Source organism: Canis aureus, chromosome 22 (assembly GCF_053574225.1).
Source record: "Canis aureus isolate CA01 chromosome 22, VMU_Caureus_v.1.0, whole genome shotgun sequence".
Lineage (NCBI taxonomy): Eukaryota > Metazoa > Chordata > Mammalia > Carnivora > Canidae > Canis > Canis aureus.
This window is the reverse complement of record NC_135632.1, coordinates 28,848,126-28,875,409: the sequence shown is the minus strand read 5'-3', so window position 1 is coordinate 28,875,409 and position 27,284 is coordinate 28,848,126. Positions and strand designations below refer to the sequence as shown.

General features: G+C 36.7%; 1 protein-coding gene across 1 annotated transcript in view; it reads right to left on the bottom strand.

Moving 5' to 3' along the window:
• Window positions 1-27,284, bottom strand: part of KCNH8 (potassium voltage-gated channel subfamily H member 8) — a 363,281-nt gene that overhangs the window by 173,659 nt on the left and 162,338 nt on the right. The window contains exon 3 of the mRNA XM_077865348.1: window positions 26,253-26,384. Within this exon, the coding sequence (XP_077721474.1) occupies window positions 26,253-26,384 (132 nt within the window). The remainder of the gene's footprint in view (window positions 1-26,252; window positions 26,385-27,284) is intronic.

Genomic DNA, 27,284 nt, shown 5'->3' with positions numbered 1-27,284 from the left:
ATCAAAGAATTAAAAATAAAAGTGATCATTTATACCTTTCTCAACAAATACTTAGATGTAAAACCCCTTCTCTGAGATAGTGTGGCTAATTTCTACCTAAAGTGATAGAGATTTGAGGAGGGAAGTTGCGTGATTTTAGCAGTTAGCATAATGCCTTGAGGTTTGCCAATAATTTGCTCCTGCAGGATCCCCCTGAGATGACACACTCAATCACCCAAAGGCCAGAGCAAGACCACACTCCCTGCTGAAATGTAAACAGAAAGCTTCAGGAGTCACCATCATGTATCACAAGTGTGGCTGAAAACCCATCATGATTCAAATCTTGAGCTTCTTGTAGAAACAGAGGCAGCACTCATAGGGTCTCATGATGTGTGGGCTTGTTATGGACTGAATGGTTGTGTCCTCCCACCAGAAGTTCATATGTTGAAGCCCTAATTCCCAGTATGATGGTATGAGATGAGGCCTTTGGTAGGTAATAAGGTTTAGAGGAGGTCAAGAAGGGGTCAAGAGGGGGTAGCTCCCATGATGGGGCTTGTGCTTTATGAGAAGAGGAAGAGACCAGAGCTCTCTCATCTTTGCACCTGCCATTTGAAGTCATGGTGAGAAGCAACAGTTGTGCAAGCCCTCAAGAGGGCTGTTACCAGAACCTGATCATGTTGGCACCTGGATATCAAATTTTCCAGCCTCTAGAACTGTGAGAATTAAATGTCTATTGTTTAAACCACCAGTCTAAAATAAATAAATAAATAAATAAATAAATAAATAAATAAATAAATAAATAAATAAAATAAACCACCCAGTCTATGGTATTTTGTTAGAGCAGCCAGAAAGCTGGTATTTGTTAGAACAGATGGAAACAGGGCTAATAGGAATTTCTGAAAATATTTGGATTCTTTGATCATTTGGAAGTTTTTGCAATTAGAGGAATTGAATTTGAATGTGATATCCTAGATTTTACCCATATATAAACATGATTGAATCAGCAAGTTTTATTTTGTTGAGTTGACAGACTGTGAAATATCCTTCTCCCGAGAGGTGACTGATCAGATTCAAATCAGGCAATGGGATCACTCAGGCCTTAGGTCAGATAGGAGAGATTTTCTTTTGAAGCTGTTACATGGAGATCAGTTGGGGGCCTGCAAATATGAGACCGTATAAGTTCTAATTATCCTTTGAGAAAAATTGAGGGAAAATTTCCTGTTTTTATGTCTTAGAAAGTCTATAATCTTTACAGGATAGACCTTCTGATACTATAGAAGCACTTTTCCCCCTGGTGGATCCAAGAAACACTTGAAAAATGGCACTTTTGCTGAAAATTGAAGGACATAAATGATCTATAATATCTAATACTGAAATATTACACCTCCTGATAGGCAAAATGAATCAAAGGAGCCACCTATTCACATCCTCATATTGTTTCACTTTACTGATAAGGAAGATGGGACAATTCTAGTCCTGGGGCTTGGGGCTCCTCCTTTAGTGCTCTCCACTAACGATTTGCCTTTGTGCAACCCTGATTTTGCTTGGTTTTAGAATGAAGTGTCCCCTTCTGGCTTTGGAGTTAGACCTAGGTTGGATGCCTTAGCAAAGGCTGAAATCACCCACTCATACGCCTGCTGGCACCCAGTACAGATTCAGACATGGACCACTCATACGCCTGCTGGCACCCAGTACAGATTCAGACATGGACCCTTCTTATAAGGATGACTTTCGAGTGTTATTCCTTCCTTCTGAGTAAGACAGGACCTTCTTTTTTTTCTATTATTAAACATCATCTCATCAAGTTAAATACCTAACAGGGTGAAAAAGCAAGTGATTTTTGTTTTACTTTGTTTTGTTTAGGTTTTTCCAAAGATTTCAGGAAATTTCTCATCACTTACCAATAAATTAGGGCAGGTTTGGATGAGTGCTGATGGAGCAGAAGGTTGATTAACAATTTTTGAGTGCACCTGGTGCAGTTAATTAAACAGTAATTTTTTCCTTAAAAAATAATCAAAGTTACACATGCACATGTCTGTCAATAGTCCAAAAGTTTTTAGAAAACCAGAATTTTCTAGATCTTCTCATCCCATTTTTTCCTGTATCAGAAACAAAACTTTTCATGTCTTTTGGCTATTTTTTTAAGTAATCACTTCTAATGCCTATATTTTCACTTTCTCAACTTTCCAGTTCTAGGTGCTACTGACTTGTTTCTCACTATAAAAGATGAGAGTTTAATTCTTGTATATCCCATCCCACAAGCACACGCATCCTCTTTCCATCTCCCCTTCCTCCCAATATGGTTACAGAGTTACTTTGGTTAGATCAGTCTTCAGCATTCACAATATTTTGACAGTTGAGCCATTTGGTGTATGATATTTTTTCTTCTCCACACAAGTTTTTTTCTTTCTTTGGAGTTAATAATTATCTGATTTTTTTTGCTTTGTTTTCTATATATTTATCACTAATAAAAATCCAATCTCTTCACTAATTATGTGAATTTTCCCTCAGTAAAGTTTGACGCAGCAGGTGGAATATTAACCAATCTTGAAGCCTTCCCTCAGAGCCTCTGTCTGCTCTGATCTGGGCAGGATGGCTTGCTCAACCCAGGGCAGAGCTCTTATCCTGAGCTGTCATCTTAAGATAATATACACTCTTTCAAATTACCTCTTCACTTGCCAAATCTCATGTCTTCATTTTTCTGGTTTACTGCCTCATTTTGGCATATCACAGCCTCTAGTAGATTCCTCAGAAAAGGTGCATGGAAGGGAAGTAGATTTTTAGACCTTTCATGTCAGAGAAAAATATCAGCTGGATATAAATTCCACATTGGTTGATTAGCAGCAACACCCTAGCCCCTGACAACTATCATTCTATTCTTTGCTTTCCTAAGTTTACCTACCTAGATATCTCATGTAAGTGGGATCATATCATCTTTGTCCTTCTGGGACTGCCTTAATCCACTCAGCATAAGGCTGGAATTCCTTCTTTTTAAAGGCTCAATAATATTCCATTGTATGTATATGACACACTTTTTTTAACGCATTCATGCATCAATGGACATTTAAGTTGTTTCTACATCTTGGCTCTTATGAATAGGGCAAGAGTGAACACTGGAGTGCTAATATTTGAGATTCTGATTCTAGTTCTTTTGGATAAATATCCAGAAGTAGAAATGTTGGATCATATGGTAGTTTTAATTTTTAATTTTTTGAGGGACCTCCACACCTAGTTCCCAGGCTATACTATTTTGCATTTCTACCAACAGTGCATGAGGGTTCCAATTTTTAAGGCAATGCTGTACTGCTTTTTAGCTTCCGGTATTCTTTTGAGAAGTCCAAAGTCATTCTGGTTTCTGATCCCTTGTATGTTACTTTTTTCTTTTTTTCCTAGAAGCCAAAAGAATCATCTTTTTGTTTGCAGTATTATGAAATTTCAGTGCAGAAACTCACATCCTTCAGTTCCAGAAACTTGTAGTAGTTGATTAATAGAGTCCTTCACTCTAGTTTCTTTTTATTCCTATTTCTCTCTCTCTTTCTTTGATACTGTTTTTAATCTAGTTCCTTAACCTCCTAGATCTGTGCTGTTCAGTATCACAGCTGCTAGACACCTGTGGCTTCTCACATTTGCATTTAAATTAATTGAAATTAAATAGATTTTTAAAATTCAGTACTTCAGTCCCACTAGCCCCACTTGAAGTGTTCAATAGCCATATGTAACTAGTATGTACCCTATTAGCACAAATATAGAACATTTTCATCATCACAGAAAATTCTAGGACAGTGCAGTCCTAGATGGTCCTCTAATCTTATCTCTTTTCTTCTATTTCCACATCTTTGTCAGTCTGCTCAAATTTCTGAAAGATTGCTCAACTTAATCTTCCAATATTTCTATTAAAATTTGAGAAAAATCATTATTTTTAAATTTCCAAATTTTTCTTAAACTTTGGAATTTAACTTTTCTTTAAAAATTTATTTTCTTTTCCTGTATCACCCTATATTTATATCTCATGGATTTAATATCTAGTATTTAATATCTATTCTAATGTGTCTAGAGATATTGAATATTAAGCTTTGTTATTCCTAAAGAGTTTCTTCTTACTCAAGGTAGACTATTCATCTGTGTTTATATTGGTTTATATCCTTTATATTAAAAGATTTCAGTAGAAGTCCAGGCAGTTTTAGATATCTGCTTCACATTTAAGATATTACTCAGCCATTAGAAATGACAAATACCCACCATTTACTTCAACGTGGGTGGAATTGGAGGGTATTATGCTGAGTGAAATAAGTCAATCGGAGAAGGACAAACATTATATGGTCTCATTCATTTGGGGAATATAAAAATTAGTGAAAGGGAATAAAGGGGAAAGGAGAGAAAATGAGTGAAAATATCAGTGAGGATGACAAAACATGAGAGACACCTAACTCTGGGAAACAAATAAGGGGTAGGTGGGCAGGGGGTTGGGGTGATTGGGTGATGGGCACTGAGGGGGGCACTTGGTGGGATGAGGACTGGGTATTATGCTATATGTTGGCAAATTGAACTCCAATAAAAAAAAATTAAAAAAAAAAGAATGGAACATGATAAATCTGAATGGAAGATCTAAGCACATGGATAAGATGTGTCAAATTTGTTCTTTGTCATAGGGTGATATGGCTAAGCTATTTGCATAAGCAAATCCTACTATCAACATATTCAGAACTTTCCTCCTGTGCTGTTCAGATTATTTTGAAAAGATTCTTCCAAACTCTTATCAACAGAGTATACACTTGGCTGCTAGGGTTCTAGGAGCAAACTTGAGAAATCAGACCAGGGTCAGAGTACTTGGGATGTACATATTTTTATCTCCTCCTCTTTTAGTGCAGCACCTGTATCCCCAAATGTGCCTGATTTTCTTCAGTCCAGAGATCTTCAGTCTCACCCTCACAAAAGGAGACGTCTCACATTTTTCAGCAAGGGCAGGGAAGTGTATCAGACACCTATTAGAGTGTGCTGTGCATTCATGACCAAAAGATTTATATTCCAGTGGTTAGGAATGCCATGATTGAGGAGAGTCACTTGCCAATGATCACATACTATTTGGGGACAGCATGTGTATAGCGATTGGTTGCACTGAGTGTCCAGGCCCTTCACCCAACTCAGGACAGTTCTGAAAAGTCATCCTGTTACCATACCAGAACCTGAAGTCTTCTGCTTCATCCTACTTTCTTTCCTTTTCACCCAGATCTTTTTTTTTTTTTTAAGATTCTATTTATTTATTCATAGAGACACAGAGAGAGAGAGGCAGAGACACAGACAGAGGGATAAGCAGGCTCCATGCAGGGAGCCCGACATGGGACTCGATCCCGGGTCTCCAGGATCACACCCCAGGCTGCAGGTGGCACTAAACTGCTGCGCCACCAGGGCTGCCACTCACCCAGATCTTGATCCTACTAATACTTGCTTCCCAGGGAACTTAATAGTTTGGGGAGGGCAGTTGTCTGGTTGCACAGAGTAAGGGAAGAAATCTGTGGATTCAGCTGCTTTTTAAAAAATACTTTCAAATGACTTTTGTGTTTTAGCTTTACCATGATCGTCACTTTGAAAAGGAACTCTTCTTGAGTCTTGGAAAGTGCTACAGTAAAAATCACATTTCTTCTGAGCTTTTTGCATTACTGGTTAGGATTTAGGTTTCCCAGATCCATTCAGTTTGCACACATCAATTTGCTTTTCAGTTTCTAAAATTTTGTTGCTATTATTTTTGACCTATAAGCTTACGTCTTTAAAAAAAAAAATCTTTTCACTGTCATTTTAGTGACATTTGGGAAATATGTACATGTAATAAGCCAGTTTCTTGATGTAGACTTCACTCTGCCTTTGGAACTTCTGACGTTTTTATTTGCAGGCCATAGTGGAGTAAACGGAAATATTAATCGTTAAAGCTCTCTGGTTGCCCTAATCCCAGTAAGGAGAGTGAACAGGTAAGAGATAATATATATCTTGAAAGTTGATATATTCTTAAGTGATGGGGAACTATCAGATTGAAGTTCAGCATGGAAGGAGTTATTACAGATTTTGCAATTATAAGATATGACTAAGTATAGATTAAAAACTAGACATTATCTCAAGGATCATGGTGGTTCACAAATTGAATGACAGTCATAACTATCTTTAACAGCCATCCTGATGGAATAGAATGCATAAAATGCAGGCATTTAAAAGCTATCTTTTTATTAAACTCAGTATTGATGAGATATAATATGCATTAGTATGTACTGTTCTAGACTCAAAAGGAGTAGAATGAACTTCAAGAGGGCTTAAAGGAAAATGGCAAATATAATTATAGGGTTGGGGACAGGGAGAACCTAAGTAGTAAGCAGAAAAACACACAGTTTATTCAGAAGAGAAGAATTACATGATTTTCTAATGGCCCTAAAGCAAATAAAGCAATACTCATTTGTTTTCACATTTTTAAGTGCTTTTTCTGAGAAAATTTAATGGGATAATAGGTGGGTAAAAGTACCTTATTGATAGGAGGCCTTTCAATGTTAGTTTTCTTCCTTTTTAAAGGACCCAAGCACGATAAAATGGTCTTAAACTTCAGCAAGAAGGAATGAAGTTTTTTGTTTTTGTTTTTAAAGATTGTATTTATTCATGGGAGACACAGAGAAAGGCAGAGACATAGGCAGAGGGAGAAGCAGGTTTCCTGCAGGAAGCCTGATCCAGGACTCCAGGATCCTGCCTTGGGCTGAAGGGAGGGGCTCAACCGCTGAGCCACCCAGGCGTCCCAGGAATGAAGTTTTTACATAAGAATTCCCTAGAAGTGAGTATTTTTAGAGAATGGACTTATTGTTTTAAAAACGTGTACTGAAATTTACATTGAAAAAGGAATGGATGGATTATATCCATGAATGTATGCAAGAGGATTTTCTTTGTATAATGAACCTAGGAATCATGTATTTCTTCAGTTTTTTTCTGTATTTTCCTCATTTTTTTTCATGAATGACTATGCGGCATTTTTATAAGGGATTACCATGGTTATATATTCCTTTATACCGTGGTGTAGAAACTCTCTAATGTAGCGATTATAGCAGATCAAACTCTGAAGCCAACCAAGGCTTGGGTTCGAGTCCTGGCCTCACTACTTACCAGATTTGTGACCCGTGGGCACTGTACTTAACTTTTAAACTCATTGATGATAATATCCCCTACACTACAGGGTAGTTGACAGGATTAAGTTTATAAATATATGAAAAGCATTTAGAAGAACAACTGGCTTATGGAAAGCATTCAATAATGTTGGATATCATTTCTATTCCAAGCAACAATTAAGGCATTTACAAAATTATAGATTAGGAAGATTTTAAAAGTAAAAAGGATTTAGGCAAAGGGTAGAAAAGAACAAAATGAAACTCAGAAAGAGCTAAAAATTTGATATTATTTAGTCATATTATTAAATATTATTAAATTTCTAGCTCAATTAAAAAGAGGAAAACATGGTTGAATATAATAATTAGAGTAGCTATAAATAAATTTTTAAAACTCATATCCTGACCTAAAAGAAATCGTCCCAGGATTCTCATAAAGGAGTCACTAGATTATTTAACTTTTTTTAAATCACAAAATGTAAAGAAGTTATATAATCTCCACTCTTAAATACCCTTAAGACTAAATTTGTAAATATTAATGAATACCCAAGGGTCCAGACTTCCTTATGGTAAGCAAATATGCTTTTTGTTTTCTAAACTACAGAAATCAAACACAGCTTAGCTTCATGACAAAAATGCCCCAATGCAGGGACATACATTTCCCCCCTTAGTTATAGGTAAACAAATCAATAGCTAGAAAGCTGTAATGCTTCTGAGATTAACTCTGCATTTCTATTTTCTGTATTTATCACCTTACCTACCCTGTGGTGAGTCTTCCTATAATTGAGAATGTATCCCAAATTACACTCATTTAAATATTGTTTTTCTTACTTTGTCATATAACATTTGTACACATTTAAAACATTTACTTCCAAAGAACTCACTTATTTGTATTTAGGCCATTTTAATAATGCCTGCACTTTGATTATGCTTTCTAATCTATGTGCTAGTATAGTATAATATATATTTTTTAAGAAGTGTTTTGGGTGTCCTTTAAAATCACTGTGCACTACCAACAATACTCGAGACTTCTACTACTCTTTGGGAAACATTAGATTAAAATAATAAACTTTGACATACATATTCACATTAAAGCTCATTTTTAAATGTGAAGTTAATAATATCTAACATAGAAGTGAAAACTATATTCCTTTGTTAAATGAAAAAAAAGAAGGGAAATTTTGAGGGCTACATTAACCACTGAAATCAAGGCATGCTTACTCAGGTGAATGCCTTTCCTGCTTCTTTACTAGGATAATGCTGTATTTATCCACAAATTTTCAGCCACTGCTGTTAACACAGCAAAATTATCTAAGGTAATAAACTAAATGAGTTCCCTCTATTTTTTAAAAAACTGTTTACTAAGCATCACTATAGATGTCTTTCAATGAGTTTTTAAGTTTTTATTTAAATTACAGTTAGTTATCATACATGTAATATTAGTTTCAAGGGAACGAAATAGTGATTCAACACTTCCATACAAAACCCAGTGTTCATCACAAATGCCAACCTTAATCCATATCCTCTATTTCCCCCACCCCATCCTTCAATCTCCTCCCCTCTGGTAACTATCAGTCTGTTCTTTAGAGTGAAGAGGCTATGTCTTGGTTTTCCTCTCTCCTCTTTTTTCCCCTCTTTGCTTATTTGTTTTGTTTCTTAAATTCTACATATGAATGAAATCACATGGTATTTGTCTTTCTCTGACTGATTTATTTCAGTTAGCACAAAACACTCCATCCATTTCTTGCAAATGGCAAGATTTCTTTCTTTTCTTTTTTCTTTTTTTTTCTTTTCTTTTCTTTCTTTTCTTTTCTTCTCTTTTCTTTTCTTTTTTATGGCTTAACGAGAGTCTAATAAGTAAAACAGCCAGTTGTGTCCTGTGCTTATTTTTGCCAATATGGCAAGTTTGAAAGTCTGTCTCTTTGTCTCTTTGTATTTATTTATTTATTTATTTATTTATTTATTTATTTATTTATTTATGACACACACAGAGAGAGCGAGAGAGAGAGAGAGAGAGAGAGAGGCAGAGACACAGGCAGAGGGAGAAGCAGGCTCCATGCAGGGAGCCCGACGTGGGACTCGATCCCGGGTCTCCAAGATCAGGCTCTGGGCTGAAAGCAGCACTAAACCACTGAGCCACCCTGGCTGCCCAAGAATCAGGTTCTAATCAGACTTCTAATCAACTGTACCAAGCACGGTATTTATCTGTAGATTCTTTTGAGCTTTTTGTGTAAGCAATTATATCATTTGAAAATATGACAGTTTTGTTACTTTCATAACAATCTTTTATTTTTCCCTTCTCATGGCACTAGTCAGAGCTGCTAACTTAGGCGAAACAGAAATGGCAACAGCAGTGTGTTGTTTCAATTGATTATTATATTGGTCATTTTTTACAATTTTTTTGGTAGACATAACCTTGATCAAAAAGCAGAAGATTCCCTTATTTGTATTTTTGCCAGGAGCTCTATATAAAAATATTTTTAATATGTCCTGTGGTGGAACTCCTGAACTTACTGAGATGATCAGATTGTCTCCTAAATTAATCAGCTAATATGGTAGATTTATTAATACACTTTCTAATGTTAAATCTTTCTTCACTGTAATAAATTCAATTTGCTCAGAATGCATTGTTGCTTTTATTCATTGTTGGATTCAGTCTGTTTCTATTTTTTGTTTAGAATCTTTGCATTTACATTTATGGTGAGATTAGCTTGTCATTTTCTTTGCCATGCTTTGCAAGTTGTCCTTAGCTGGGTTTAGTGCCAAGATTGTAATTTTTCTATCCTCTGAAAGAATATGTTTAAGACTGAGTTTATATGTTTATTAAATGTTTGGGAATACTCATTCATGAAATCATTTGAGTTTAATATTTGTGAGGAAAATATTTAAGCAAGTGATTCGATAGGTTTAATTATTACAGGATAATTCAAATTTCCTTTCTCTTCTTGAGTCAACTTTTAAAAATTTTTCTACGAACTTTCCATTTCACCTAATTTTGAAAAACTATTGGCATAAAGTTTTTGATTATATTATCTCTTTAATCTCTGCTGTATCTCCTGTCATTTCCTCTTGTTCATTTCTAATATTAAACTGTCCAAAAGGAAAGTTTTGATGTAAGTGAATGATCTATATTTTAGGTGGAAGTTTCTGTATCTTATCTCCATTATTCAAGAGTTCAAGTGGATAAAACATTCTAGGTTGGCACTGATTCTCATCAACACTTGGAAGATAGTGTTCCACTCTCTTCAGGCTTTTATTGTGTTGAGAGGAGAGATGCTAGTCAAATTGGCTTCCATTTGCAGATAAAGTCATTTCTCTAAGCCTGCTTTTAAGATCTTCTCTTTGTACATAGTATTCTTTAGTTTTACAATGACATTTCTAGATTTGGTTTCTTTACATTTCTTCTGTTCAGATTGGTTGGGCTTCCTAAATTTGAACATTGAGTTGCATTAATTTTGAAAAATCCTTAATAGTTTATTACCCATCATTCTTTCATGACAGAGAGAGAGAGGCAGAGCCACAGGCAGAGGGAGAAGCAGGCTCCATGCAGGGAGCCCGACGCCGGACTCAATCCCAGGTCTCCAGGATCACACCCCGGGCTGAAGGTGGCGCTAAACCACTGGTCCACCAGGGCTGCCCCATTACCCATCATTCTATTCTTTTTCTAAAAGTCCACTTTTTAAAATCTTTTTACTCTAACCACTATTTCTCTTGATTTTTTTCATGTGTAATACATTGCAATAATTGGATTGCTTCTTTTCTAATTCACTTACTTTTTCTTTTTCTATGACTAACCTGCTATCCATCTTTTTCATTGAGTTTATTTTTAATTATTATCTTTCTCATTTATAAAAGTTCTGTTCGGTTCTTCAAATATACATGCTATTTTGATAGTCTTTGTCCCTCTATCATATTTTACAGCCCTCTTGAATTTTCATTAAATAAAGCATACTTATATTCTTATCTGATAATTTTAATATCTACAGGCTTGAAGATTCAATTTTGTGATTTCTTTTTTTTTCTGGTGACTCTTGCTCATGATAATTTATCTCATAGCATTGATGACTTTCATTGTAAGCTCATGTTCCTTGGAACTTTGTCTCAGGATTCTTTTAGAATTGCAATTAGAAATACCCAATGGTGGACTGCAAACTGGTACAGCCACTCTGGAAACAGTAAGAAGTTAAAAATAGAGCTACCCAATGACCCAGAAATTGCACTACTTGGTTTTTACCCCAAAGATACAACTGTAGTGATCTGAAGGGACATCTGCACCCCAATGTTTATAGCAGCAGTGTCCACAGTAGCCAAACTGTGGAAAAAGCTCAAATGTCCCTTGACAGATGAATGGATAAAGAAGATGTGGTAGGGATGCCTGTGTGGCTCAGTGGTTGAGCATCTGCCTTTGGCTCAGGGCATGATCCCGGGGTCCTGGGATCGAATCCTACATCAGGCTCTCCACAGGGAACCTGCTTCTCCCTCTGCCTGTGTCTCTGCCTCTGTGTGTGTGTGTCTCAAAAATAAATAAAATTAAAAAAAAAGATGTGATATATATATATATATATATATATATATATATACACACAAATACATACATACACAATCGAATATTACTCAACCATCAGAAAGGATGAATACTTACCATTTACATCAACATGTTGGAAAAGGAGGTATTATGCCGAGCAAAATAAGTTAATCAGAAAAAGACAATTAACATGGTTTCAGTCACGTGGGGTTATATAAGAAATAGCACAGAGGATAGGGGAAGTGAGAGAAAACAAAATGGAAAGAAATCAAAGAGAGAGACAAACCATTAGAGACTCTTAACTATAGGAAACAAACTGAGGGATGCTGGAGGGGTGGTGGGTAGGGGGATGGAATAACTGGGTGCATGAGGATTAAGGAGGGCATGTGATGTAATGAATACTGGGTGTTATATCCAACTGATGACTAATTTAACTCTACATCTGAAACTAATAATGCACTATATGTTGGTTAATTTAATTTAAATTAAAAAAAAGATGTTGAAAAAATTAAATATGTTCAATACAATATTTCTGAAATAAAACCCACTTTTCCAGTAAAAAAAAAAAAAAAAAAAACAAAAAAAAACCCTATCAGAGAAGACTTGTGTGCCTGGTAATCTCACAGACTGGAATCACTTTAAATAAAATTTTCAGCTAGGTTTACTCAATTTCGAACAGATGTTACAAATTCAGCCCCAAATCTAAATAAGTGTGATCTTGTGATAAGGAATTCTTATGAAAAATGTTCTTTTTCTTTTTTCATGCTTTATGCAGATCCAAGGTTTAGATAAAGAAGTCTTCTTCTTTGGGGCCTCTCACCACCACCCCCACCATAGATGACACTTCAATGTTTCAATATGTGAAAGATACACTGTTTTGTATCTGATTTAACCCCACGAGAAAGTTGAAGTGTCCAATTTTCTACTTGTTATAAAAATGATAACTCCTTCCTCAACAGCAGGTGTGAAAAATATCTGGCTTGCTTGTGACTACCACCTTCTTTTATTCTCCTATTCACTATGGCCTTGGTAGACAGAGTTCAGTAATTGATTATAGCAGCCTTCCCCTGTGAGACAAGATGCCACCTCAACAGGCTTTTCAACATAAAATCTAGGTAGTTATTTCCAGCCAAAAGACATTAGATTATACAGTAACTCTTATTTGCCAACTTTGTCTAGATCATCTGATTCATTAGATTTTTTTTTCTCACCACTGTCGTTTGTTATACTCACAAATTAATAGCTTCTCTTTTGATTCTAACAATGATGTGTGATTGCACAAGGGTGATAGTCACTATGAAAAGACACCAGCAAAAATGCATTTCTTAGTGTACATAATGGATATAACTCCAATCCACAAATCTAGCAATGACTGCACAGAGTAAAATGGCCAGCCAGCAGTACTTCTGCAGATATTGATTAGCATTCTTGGCTTTCAGGTTCTCCTGTTATCCCAAGGCTGCCAATGAGCTCATGTAATTGAGCAGAATATTTTGTCAAGCCTTTGAGAAACTCCTTTCATTCACCATGTTCCTGTTCTCTGGTTATGTGAGAATTTTTGGATACCCTCTAGTCCTTTCCTACTCACTGGTAGCCAGCATTTTCCCAGGAACTTTGCAGTTAGACTAGAATCATTGAAAATCAGTTTTCCAGGGTACAATACCCTCAGCAGATATTTGGGCTTATCTGAAGTTCTATTCGTGCACAGAAGGTAATGACAGAATATTATTAGGAATAATTTCATTTTAACTTTAATTTAGCCAACCTCCCTTTTAACACAAAGCTAGACTACTTACTCAAAAAGTCATGATCCAATGGTATGGTTTGGTTTTCTGTCCTTAGGTTGTAATGTATATAAATAAGTTGTTAAATAATTTGTTAACTTGTAATTTCATTAATCTATCATTCAGGTTTTGCTGAAATTCTATTGAAGGTGAAATACAGCTGGAGTCCCATTTGGGCTCCATCATTTAATGACTGCTCTCAGCTCATACTATGGCACCTTAAACATGTAAGAGAGTAAATACTGGAGAAATCAACCCAAATCATGATACTTAGCCACTCTGATGGTTACTTCTTAACACTGTGCTTCAATGGGACTCAGGGCTCTATCATATTCCCTCCTTCTCTGTTGGGTTTTACAGCTTCCTTCAGATGTTCCTGAGTACATTTCTTAGTGATCACATTACCCTAAACCACTTTCTTGAGAGATGAGCCCTCACAGATGTGTCTCTCATATTGTGCTATAATGTGTGGGCTTTCATATTCCATCTAGTAGGCATATTTTACCCATCTTTTCACTAAGGTTGTATAAATAAACTAAAAATTTTGTATCAGATATATCTGGAATATCCCATTTCTCCTTTTCATACAAGGATCATTGATTTTCTTCATTAGTCATTAGAAGTTGTTATTTTCCTTTTCAATAGTTTTACTATCTCTGCCTGTTCTGCTACTTTATTTTACCTTGCTACGTAAGACTTCCCATATGCTTAAAAATCCCCCATTTACCCCCTAAGTCTCAGCTTATTGCTGGAGTTTCCCTAGCTCAAAAACTCCCTTTAATAAATAAATTAAAAAAAATCATTCTAAACTGATTCTAAATCGCCACAAGACTCTTCATCTCTTAATGGCACTCAGTTCAGTCTTTCATGTGCCCACCCCTAATCTCCATTCTGGTTAAATTCACTCAAAAGTGAATCAGATGTAGCTCCGCCTTCACACAGCTCAGAGTCTAGAAGGGGAAAAGGAACACAATAAAGAAACAAACGCACACACCAATGAGCTCATAAGCACCATTTATAACTTCCAAAGTTTCTTCTCAATATAATCAGTCATTTTAGCAGCTTTCTAGCTAATAAATATTCATCTCACCTCCCATCTTGCATCAACATTAATATGAATGTTTGCTATGAAATGCTAATACTTAGGCAAAAAATTTGATTCTCCACATTGAGTCTGTACATATTTTTCTCAAGAACTGAAAGATGTATTTTTAAAGTAGATTAAATAAAATTGAGTTACCATATAATTTCAAGAAATTGAAGCAATTAGATGAACATTTCAGTAGACATTTATCTAGTGAAACTTCTATGTTCTCTCCGAGCCACATCATTCCCCACAAAATGTGTCAAATAAACACATTCAAAGCCTCATGGAATTTGGGGGAAGCCTGTTTGTAGAGACGAACAGGATTGCTCAGTGGGGCTCTCAGATCTTCCTGTCTGCAAACAAGCTAGCAGTGATGGACAGTTGACTTTTATTGATGTGAGAGGCAGAAACTAAACTCAAACCCCCTTTAACTGGGGACCCAGGCCCTCCCTTCAGTGTTTCCCAGCACTTACCTGAAAGGCTGACACCTAAGCTCTTGGCACTTAACAGTCTGTTTTTCTCACACTGGCAAAGCCATCACCACACTAACCCATATAAAAAGAAATGCAAAAAGGGTAACCACTCCTACACCACCACCCTCTGCAGCACAAACCCATGTCCTGCCAGACCTAGGTATGCTTCTCCATAGGATGCTGATCCCAGAGACACAGGACCTCATAGATCTGTCCATGGTTCCAGACTGTACCATATCATTCATGACAGTTGCATAACAGCTATAATCCCTGAATTAGGAACACTCTCTAATACCAACCTCCAGGTGAATTCTGTTGGATACAGAGAATATCACTAAGAATGCATATAACCAACCAGAGGTCCAGTTATATGGCTTTTTAAAATTCTCAGCCTGAATTTTTTTTAATTTTATTTATTTATTCATGAGAGAGATAGAGATAGAGAGAGAGAGAGGCAGAGACACAGGCAGAGGGAGAAGTGGGCTCCATGCAGGGAGCCCGACGCGGGACTTGATCCCGGGTCTCCAGGATCAGGCCCTGGGCTGAAGGCAGTGCTAAACCCTCAGCCTGAATTTATTAATCTTCTTAATACTCATTTGTCTAGTGTTTCAATTAGTTGGGCATTTAATTACAAAATGTTTTAAATGTTACATTCACCCCGCAAAATGGTCAAAATCATGTCTCCATTCATGAAGTAATAAAACTATAAATACCTTTTATAAAAATTAGAATAATAAGGTATTAGGTTCATAAAGATTTGTCCAAGGATGACAAGTTCCAAGAAAAAATTCAGTCCACAGATATGTTTAAATTGGTTGCAGAATATTTTAAGTTTTTCCTTATTTTATTTTATTTATTTTTCATTTTTTTAAGTTTTTCTTTAAAATGGAAAGACTGTGAAGCAAAACATGTACATTATGCCTCAGTTTCCACCACAGTTTATCACAGGATTTCACTCATCTTATTATCCCATGGTCCCTAAAGGCAACTTAGTTTATAAATTTTGGCTTTCACTATTTGTCTTTGGAAGACTATTTTAAAAATGAAGATAGTGAAAATGTACAGAAAACCCAAAGGATTTTTTCTTTTAATATAGATAATATAGATGAGATGAAGATTCTTCAATCACCTTAAGCATCTGCCTGGGCTGTTCATTTCATATTTCATCACATATTTGACAAAGAGTTGGTATGGATTTCCTGGAGGCAGAAATAGATGTCCTCACAAAAAAGTATCAATTTTTACAATAGTTCTCCCATTAGACAACTGCTCTCTATTAAGATATCTGCATATGTTTCTTCCACTTTGTAAACAAAAGAAAGTGATGGGAACAGTATTAGAATGTTCCATACTGAAAATTAAAATATTCCATGTATACAAAAAAATCATCTCAAATGTAATTAATATCTGATCAGTGGCTTAATGATTTGGAGAATATTTGTGTGTGTGTGTGTGTGTGTGTGTGTGTGTGTGTATATATATATACAGGCAGAATATATAATGACTTCAGTTACCTTAAAAATATTGACCAAATTGAAATTCCCAGAAACTGAAAGATAATCAGAAAAATCAACAAGAACAGGAAATTGACCAATAGCAAAGATTCTATTTTAAGTGAAATAGCCATTCAACACCAGCAGTAAGAACACGTTTTGAGAGGGAACGGACTCAGGTAAATACATGTCAAATGGTCTTTGATTTAAATCAGGCACAAAAGAGCCAAACAATATATTCATCAGAATGTACACCTGAAAAAAAAAAAAAAAAAAAGAATGTACACCTGAGACATGCAGTTTTGATAGTTATGATCTGATTTTGAAGAAGCAAGAATGCTATGTTGTTTTCTCTCCCTGAATAATAAAACTTGCTAAATTGGACGTCATTTATACATTTATGTATTCATCCATCCATCCATCCCTTAGTATTTCTTGAGAACTTACTGAGTGTAAGTGATACCCACAGTGTTCCCTGATGTAACCTAAATTTTAATGGAGGATAGAATTATTACAGTAGAAATTAGTTTTGATGAAGTTCGTTTCAGATGGCAGTAAATGCTATGAGGACAATGAACATGCTGATGTAAGGGATGGCTGGAGGTGGGCTCCTTCAGACAGGGTGGTCACAGAAGCCCCTTCTAAGAAATGTGTATGGCCAAAGTCTTCGCAAATTCGGAGGCACAGGTAAATCATCTGAGGATCTTACTAAAATGCAGATTCTTTTTTTTTTTAAAGATTTTATTTATTCATTCATAGAGACAGAGAGAGAGAGAGAGGAGGCAGAGACACAGGCAGAGGGAGAAGCAGGCTCCACACAGGGAGCCCGACGTGGGACTCGATCCCGTGTCTCCAGGATCAGGCCCCAGGCTGCAGACGGCGCTAAACCGCTGTGCCACCAGGGCTGCCCTAAAATGCAGATTCTTATTCAGAGGGTGATAAGGGCCTGCCTCGTGTGTCAGGTCCTTGGATCTCACATTGAACAGTAAGGACTCTAAATAAGAAATAAGAATGGTAAAAAGAATTGGGGCAGGAGCTTTCTGTTTTGATGACAATCACACGTGGGGTTTGGAGAAGGGACTGCAACAAGCCCAGACTTCTGTCCACCTCATTTCCAAATTTCTATAATTTGTTTCATAGGAGGCCCTAGGGCATGATGGAAAGAGAGCTGCTCTGAGACCAGGCAGTCCTGGGGCTTGAGTCCTGTCTCCATCTTCTCATGGTACCGAGGTTTTGGACAGTTCACTTGCTTTCACTTTGTTTTTTTAAGTTTCACTCTTCTCCATTCTAGCAGAATCTGTGGATAATCTGTCTGACTTATAGAAAATCATCAGTAAATGATAGACACTCTAGATTGGCTGACCTAACCTGACTTCCAAGTCCTTCTTCTCTTGGCTATTTCTACTCTAAATGTGTGAAAACCTTATAAATAGACTGGAAAACTTTGATTTCCTACCTTTCTTCCAGCTAGAGAAGGCCATGTGAAAGAGTTATGGTCATTGACAACTTGATGGAAATTCCCGGACACTCCTTCCGCCCACAAAAGCAAAGCCTCAAAAGGAGAAGCCTTTGCCCTCTGTCTTTCACTATCCTTTCTGTCTCAACAGAAATGAGTTCTAAAGGTGCAACAGGCATCTTAGAACCATGAAATGACAAGAATGAGAATGAGGTGCAAGCTGGCTCAGTAGGAAGAGCACGCAACTCTTGATCTCAGGGTGGTGAGTTTAAGCCCCATGCTGGGTGTAGGTTACTTTAAAAAAAAAAAAAAACTTAAAAATGAAAAGAATGAGAATGACAAGCAGCACACATGAAGACAGCAGAGCAGAAAGGCAAAAAAGAACCTGAGTGCCTACCAGTATTGCTGTAACCATTCTAAACATGGGCTGCTCAGCTCCAGACACTTTGCAATATGAGAAAATAAAGCCCATACTGGTTAAGCTTATGCTGTTAGGTTTTCAGGTTCTTGCAACTGCTATTGATATCTAATTGTATAGTGCAGCTATTCATTTTTATTTCTTCTGAAGTCACTTAGTAAGAGGAAAAGGTGGGTGCAATGTTAAACTTTCATCAGTGTAGTTAATACTGACAACCTGCTGCTATCTGCCAAAAGTGAGGCTACCAGGAAAGCCATTGCATTTGAATACTGGTTTGTATCACTGCTGAAGATAATATGAGGCGCCTCACACATCAACCCCTAAATTCTCAAGACAATTCTGAAGTGCTCATTTTTTTAGAAATTATAACTAAAAGTCTCCAGGTCTGGGTTAACTGGTGATGTCGTTGTTACATAATGCATAGCTTGGTGTCAACCAGCATTTCAAACCAAAACTGGGGCGTCCTACAAGAAATAAACAAAAATAATTGCCTCGGGCCCTGTGCCTGAAACAATAAGGCACAAATTATGTGCGCAACTGGTTTGAATGGAAAACCAGATCAGTTATAATGAATGAACTACTGTGAAATGAAGTTTGGAAAACAGACAAATAGAACTGACTATAGAGGAAAAGATCTTTCTTTCTCTTTCTTTTCTTTCTTTCTTTCTTTCTTTCTTTCTTTCTTTCTTTCTTTCTTTCTTCTTTTCTTCTTTCTTCTTTTTTATTTTTTAAATATTTTATTTATTTATTAATGAGAGAGACACAGACAGAGAGGCAGAGACATAGGCAGAGGGGAAGCAGGCTCCTCGCAGGGAGCCCGATGTGGGACTCGACCCCGGATACTGGGATCAGGCTCTGAGCCAAAGGCAGACAGTCAACCACTGAGCCACCCAGGCGTCCTGAGGAAAGGAACTTTAAAAAAAAACTGAACATTGTCTTGTAGGGGAAAGTCCTTTAATAAAATGAATTAATCAGGGCAGCCCCAGTGGCGCAGCGGTTTAGCGCCGCCTGCAGCCCGGGGTGTGATCCTGGAGACCCGGGATCGAGTCCCACATCAGGCTCCCTGCATAGTGCCTGCTTCTCCCTCTGCCTGTGTCTCTGCCTCTCTCTCTCTAGCTGTGTCTCTATGAATAAATAAATAAAAAATCTTTAAAAAAAAAAAAATTTAAAATGAATTAATCAGCAAGTATGTCCTCTTTATCTATTATGTGCAGGCACTTCAGAAATTCAAAGACAATGGAGGAGTATGCCAAGTTTAAGGTCCTCTTCACAGTTTGAGAAAGACAAGCCAGATGAATGAAGCCAGCAGAAAACACAGAGCTGTCCAAGGGAAGGACCCCCACCCTGAGCTCAGGTGGTTCAGGCAAACTGACAACAACGAAAAGAAGTAGGATTCCCCTGGTGACTAGGAGTGACAAACGTGGTTAGATTCAGGGCAAATCTGAGAAATGGGTGTGTAGAAAAATGAGGATGAATTGTATTCGTTAAGTGTGAATAAACCAGCTTGGTTTGTCCAGAGACTTCAAGAAGGTCAACATGAGGAGGACCTGGGATCTGGTCTTGCATGGCAGGGGCGGGGCTCCCCACAGGGAAGCCTACCTTTCCCTCTGCCTATGTCTCTGCCTCTCTGTGTCTCTCACAAATAAATAAATAAAATCTTTAAAAGAAAAAAAGAAGGTTAACATGAATGGTTGTTAGAAAGTGGGTTGCAGGGGTGATGAGAATGTAAGACCTGCTTTCATAAAAGCACATCTGTTGAGAGTCAAAAGGGGAGGTGCTGCCCCCTTGCTTCCTGGTCACACAGCCTTTCATCTGTGCGTGCACACCCCTCATGTCTCCCTATGTCTAAATCTACTCTTCTTATGAGGACACCAGTCAGACAGGATTAGGGCCCACCATATGGCTTCATTTCATCTTAATTACCTCTTTAAAGGCCCTATCTCCAAATGCCGTCACATGCGGAGGTAGTGAATTTAAGGCTGTTCAACATAGGATTTGGGAAGCACACAATTCAGCCCCTAATTGTCCCCAGGCCAGAAACTTGGAGTCAGTCTTCTGCCTTCATCTCCTGTCAAGTCCTACTTCTAACTGTGAACTCTAGCTCCACATCTTCTACACTCCACACCATCTATATCTAAAATATTAACTGGAATTTAAATAAAAACTTGAAGAAAAAATAAAGAATGATGTAATACAATATTTAAGACTTAAGCTCTGCCTACTTAGATAGAGATAAACTTCAGCTTCCTGACTTTCATAATCTGCTTCCAAAAAATGTCAACTATTTGCTAGTTCAGCTCCTGAAAATAACATCCCTCTGTTGGGTGCATCAAACTCCACTCGTCTTTCAAGATTTGCTTAAATATTATTTTCCCTATGAAGTTCTTGGCTCTGCTCCAATTCTTGTTGGCCCCACCCTATCTTTTTCCCTTTTCTGGAAAGGATTTACCAGTTCTGCCTCTCTACTATCATTGACTACACTGTATCACAAATACTGGATCGGTGTCCTTCATAAGATCACAAGCTCTTAGGAGAGAAAAAAAGAATCCCAAGAAAATAATGTACACTCTGGACTTTGATTTGGTTATACAAATGTAAATCTTAGTTATATTAAGATTTTTTTTTTTACTCTGTCAACTTTATCAACTATTATTGCACTTAAATTCATTGGTAAATGGAAATAAGAATAATACCTAATTCACACAGTTATAATGAGAAATAAATGAAGTTTCTGTTAGTATGAGGCAGAGACTCAATAACAGCTAGCTATTAAAATAATACAGAGAGAATATAACAATGACCACAGCTATCTTTTACTGAGCGTATTCCATATTTTCTGTCCTATATGATTTGCATATATTATTTCTTATAAACCTCAATAAAATTGATTCATATATTGGGACTCACAAAATGGGACCCAGTGCCCTGACATCTAAACCTATGCTAGGCTGCACTTAGGGGAAATACCTGTCAAGGAATCCTAATATACACCAAGCACTATCCTCCAAATCAGCTTTAGCTAGCTTACCTTATCCTAAAATATAGGACCTTGCTAGCCTCATAAAGAAATCCCCTATCTCCTAGCCAATCACATTGTTTCCATGTTGCCCCTACTACGTCCCTAGAAAACTCATTCTTGTCCAAAATCCGAGTGACCCACTGCTCGTGACACACTGTATACTCCCAATCCATGGAGTGTTTTCCCTTGAATAAAGGGCACCAAATCCATTTCTAAATTCCATGATTTTTGTCATTTGACAATCTAAAACAAATGTAGACACGTACAATTACCCCATTTTATAGATGAGAAAATTCAGTCTCTGAGATGATAAGCAGCTAGTCTAAGATCTAATACCCAACATGTGGTGGAACCAGGATTTCAGGTAAGTATAGATGATCCAAAGCATCTTCATTTTGACATCCCCTAACAATACAAATCTGAAGGCAGAGTGGATACTCAATAAGTATTTGTTGAATTACTTACTCCACTATTAATCCACTTTTAAGTTGTATTAAAACATTTCTTACTGATAGTAAAAGAGGTGAACAGAGTCTCACCTTATTGTAATGCTGGAAATGGATATAGAAGTTAGTGGTTTACACACTATTTTTAGAATGGAAGTAAAATACATGTCCAAAATAAGGAGGGTATTAGGTAGTAAAAATCACCAGATTTCTGCTGAAGTCCTCCATACCCTCCCTCCCTTCTCCGTCCCTCTCTTCTACTTCTCCCCCACCAAAAACACACACACACATCACCTACCCAACACACATCTCAGAGAGCTACCGGGTACACCTACAGTACTTTGTATTTTATGCTAATCTCTGATTGATGCTGTTCCTTGTATCTCATACCTTGCAAGCCTTTTCTATAAAATATGTTTTTCTTCATTTCAAATAAAACCCCAAGGGGGATCCCTGGGTAGCTCAGTGGTTTAGTGCCTGCCTTTGGTCCAGGGCATGATCCTGGAGTCCTGGGATCAGATCCCACATCAGGTTCCCTTGCATGGAGCCTGCTTCTCCCTCTACCTGTGTCTCTGCCTCTCTCTCTCTCTCTAGGTCTCTCATGAATAAACAAATAAAATCTTTAAGAAAACCTCAAGCAGTATAGATATTAATGATGAAAGTATTTTTTAAAAATAGAAGTGCACAAGTTATACCTCTTAAAGTCCATAATTGAGCCTTGGTAAAAATTAATTTAATTAACACAAATCTTATTTCTACAACCCAATGAACTTCAGTGATACATTTGTATGAGGTGCAATACCAGGTCAATCAGGCTCACTTAGAGTTTTCTAGTGCTATGAAACAATATTGCTCCAGTTACACAGTGACATTTTAATGATTTTCAAACACTTATCCTGAAGTTCTAAAAATATCATACGCTAAGATGTGCCTTTCCTGCAAGACATGCCATCAATTGGTGAATTTTAATGTATTTTTCTCTATTAATGGCAGGTTAAAAATAAAGAAAAGAAATATATATCTATTATTTAAGATCATTTTATAACCATATTGGCTTTATAATATTGGTGGGACATTTATAATAAGGTAGTAACAGAAGAAAATGTTCTTAAGTGCGCAGTACATGTTGGAAATAATACATAATCTCATATAAAGTAATAATCATTTGAGGAAAAAGTTATAAAACTATAAAAATTTAGGGACTGTTGTCAAATATTTCAAAATTCCTAAGTCATACTTTGCATTATATAGTTAATGTTAAAAATGTTTTGTTGATATTTTTTGCTTTAAACTTTGCAAGTGATAGAACATGATCGTACACGTTCCCTAAACAAACTGGACTATTACTGAGCATAGTTGAACATATTTATTTAAATATAAACGTAAAACTCATTTTTAAGATAGAACTTTGAATTAGGGGCAGCGGTTTAGCACCGCCTTCAGTCCAGGGCCTGATCCTGGAGACCCGAGATCAAGTCCCACATCAGGCTCCTTGCATGGAACTTGCTTCTCCCTCTGCCTGTGTCTCTCTCTCTGCCTCATTCTATCTCTCAGGAATAAATAAATAAAATATTACAAAAAAAAGAACTTTGAATTAGTAAAATTGTCACTGGTTCCAGAGTATCCAAATTTATGCCCTCCACCCCCAAATGGCAAGTGCGGTCTTTCATGCGCAAGCAGTTCTGTTAGTGTGAAACATGTGGCCTCTCTCTGCTACTTTACTCAATTCTTCCCAGGGAAAGAAGAGGAACTTAATTGGATCACATTTGGAAGGACGGTATTAAGGCACAGCTGCCTTGGGGAACACCTGATCTGCTCTGGTCCTTGAGCTTGAATTTATAATTTGGGGAGATCTGCCTTGCCTCATTACAGCTTGACCAAGGGTAACTCTGCCTAAATCCAGAGCTGAGAAAGGGGAAGCTCACTTGCTGTAGATGATACATGTCAGATGCTCTGTTATCAGTATTATCAGAAAGAAAGGTGATATGCTGGTCTCCCATCTGCTTTATTCTTATTCCCTTGTGAGTTGGTCCAGCGCTTGGGTGGAGAAAAGGAGCGTTTTCATTGAGCTCTTTCAAACCCCAAGTGAGTAAGTATAGTTTGCTCCTTTTATCAATTTCAGTCTTCCAGGACAGGAATTTCTCCCTATCTGCAGAGCAGACATGACAGACCTAAGACAAAGGTGATGAGTTAAATTTTATAAAACCATGACACATGATCCTCATGTTTAAAGCAAGTCAGATTAATTAAATTGCTCCCTTTGAAGCAAAAAAAAAAAAAAAAAAAAAAAAAGTAGTAGTCATATATTTTTTAGTTTTATATTTCTATCTACACATATATGGGTGTACATAATATACACACATATTCAATATATGAATAATGATTTTATTTAAATATTCTTTACTGTGGCATAATAAATATAAATATATATATAAACATATATACATATATATAAATGTGTGTATATATAAACATGTATATAAATGTCTTTCTCTCCTGTTCCTGGCAAACAACTCTATTAATTTTTTGGAATCTCTGAGATGAGGAGTGTCTTTTATACACTGATGAATGATTAGTGGCTGGGGTTCCCTAGATAGCTTCAGTGATGAATGATTAGTAGCTGGGGGTCCCTGGCAAGATTAGGGAGTTGGAACTTTCACCCCATGCCTAACCTTCTGGAAGAGGAGAGGGGCTGGAGACTGAGTTAATCACCAATGGCCAATGATGTAATCAATTATGCTTACATAATAAAACTTCTGTAAGAATTCCTGCAGCAGGCTTGAGGGCTTCTGAACTGGTGAACACACTGAGGTCCTGGGAGTGTGGCTCACCCACAGGGACCATGGCAGCTTCAGATTCCCCCTCTCCATGCCTTGCCCTATGCATTTTTTCCATTTTGCTATTTCTGAGTTGTATCCTTTGTAATAATATAAGAAAAGTGTTACCCTGAGTGCTGGGAGCTATTCTAACAAATTACCGTATTTGCAGAGGGGAATGTGGGGTAGCAGAGCCTCCAACTTTAAAGCCAAGTAGGACAGAAGTGTACAGGTACCCTGGGCTCCCAATATTTGTGACTAGCATCTGAATTGAGGGCAGTCTTGTGGGAATGAACCCATAAACCTGTGGAGTCTGACACTAACTCTGAGTAGTGTCAGAGCTGAATTACATGATAGGACCCCCAGCTGGTGTCCATAAAGTTGGAGAACTGGTTCTTGGTATGGAGAAAATCCACACATTTAGTGTCAACAAGTGCTGTGAGCAAATACAATTCATACTCACCTTCCATATTCCTATAATACCAAAAACAAAAACAAACAAACAAAACTAAAAACAAAACTGCACATTGACTCCCACATTTTCTTTTCTCTCACTGGACAGGTGTTACACTTGCTGTAATATCCACGTAACTTTCATTGTAAGACTGTTCTTTCCTTTTGTATGTAAAATATGCCTAACCATTTAGTCATGCAAACACACAGGAAAAGGGTTGTGTATTTGCAAACATTTTAAATGATGGAAGTGGGGGTGGGAGTACCATGATAGTTCTCTCTTTTGGGTTGTCATTTCAAGAGACATTCTATATTTAAAACACTAACATATATGTTTTAAAAGAACCGGAGTAAGAGTTCATTCTTAAAAAGACATAGTTGTTGAATGCCAAATAGCTTGTTCTCATAAAGAATTTACTACATAGGACATCCCTGAAATGACGATTGCTTTTTCTCTGGTCACCCCAAAGTATCTAATCCTACTCCTGTTTAAGTGAAACAAAACTGACATTTTTTCAGCATCAATTTTTGTCAGTTTGCATGAATTGCAAGAAATTTCATAATAAGTATAAACAGAAGGAAAAGTATAACTAAAAGGAAAGCAACATAGAGCCTTAGACTCCTTTAAAGATCATTAAAAGCTTATTTATACCTTAAAACAAATCATTATACTGTTCTGTATGATGAGATACAGATACACATTTGTTTCCGACAGTCCACTCTAGCAACCATTAAACTTGATTCTTAATTTTGCACGTGAAATTTTCACTTCTAGGTTTTGAGCTACTTCACTTTAGATGAAACTGACAGATATACTTTTAATCACATCATTTTAAGTTCACTTATTGCTCTTGATTCATTTTCTTCCCTAATAAAACAAGTTGGTGTGATGCTTTATATTCTAGTAAACTATTTTCCATTCTCATTCTATTTGCATAGGAATATGAACTTCTGGTTCCTGTCAAATGAGTCTTTATTACTCAGACAAGAATGTAAATTCATGTAATGTCTCTGTGATTTTGGAATAGGCACCAAATACTGACTGCTAACAGTTCTGAATATTTATCAGTTGCTGTTATTAAAAAGGCAATTTTTTTTTCCTCCCAGAGTTTTTGAGTAAACAATTTCAAAATGTTGCTCCATCTGTCAATGTTTTCTGAAAACAGTACCAACCTTCTTTTTTATCTTCTGGAGTAATCTTCACTTTTGTATCTGTTATATCTTTGAATGAGGCCAGAAAAAGTACCACATCTCCTTTCTCATTCTTTATAGGAACAATATCCAATAGGCACCAAAATGGAGACCCTGCAACAGTAATAAAAATACAAATCAACCACTGCCTCGTGTTTTTCTTATGAAAACCTCAATCATTACTGGTGCAGTTAATAAAGTCCTTACTGTTTTCTTCTATCCCACACCTCCCCTCCAAAATCTTAAAAATGTCAGTTTTCAGATTCCATAAATGACTAGCCCATATGCATATCTCTTCAATCCCAAATGAAATGCTTTCTTTGAAAATAAGGCTGTATTTTAAACAAAAACACTTGTCTGTGCTGAGATATTTCTGCTTATGTAATTCAAACTGTATTTCTTTTTTGAACTTGTTGATGTTGAAGCATTCCACTTTATGAAACATTGCCCCTTTCCACCCCCAGCACGAATGGGTTGCTAAATAAAGACCTTTGTTTGGTAGGAGTTTGCTGGAGGTTTATTTAGTCGATTTAAAAATCAATGATTGCCCACCAGAATGGCTAAAGTAAAAAAGATGGAAAATACCAAGTTTTGGGGGAAATGCAGTCACTTGAACTCTCCTACATGCCAGCTGGTTGCAAATTAGTACATATACTTTAAAAACTGTATGGCAGTATTAAGATACATTCCCACAATACAACATTAGGCAGCACTGTGAATGAACATTATGCAATAATCAACAATCGGATGAATATCACTAACATAATATTGAGCAAAAGTAGCCAGTCACAAACGAGTAGAATACATTTACATTAAGTACAAAACAGTCAAAACTCACCTACAGTGTTAAAAGTCAGGTTGGTAGTTTAGGAGATTGTGATTTGAAGGGGAAACAGGTTGGGGGAGTTCTAGGATGCTGGTCAAGTTTTGCTTTATGATTTTTATGTTATTTACATAGGAATGTTCAGTTTTTGAAAACCTATCAAACTCTACACTTATGCATGTCTATTTTTC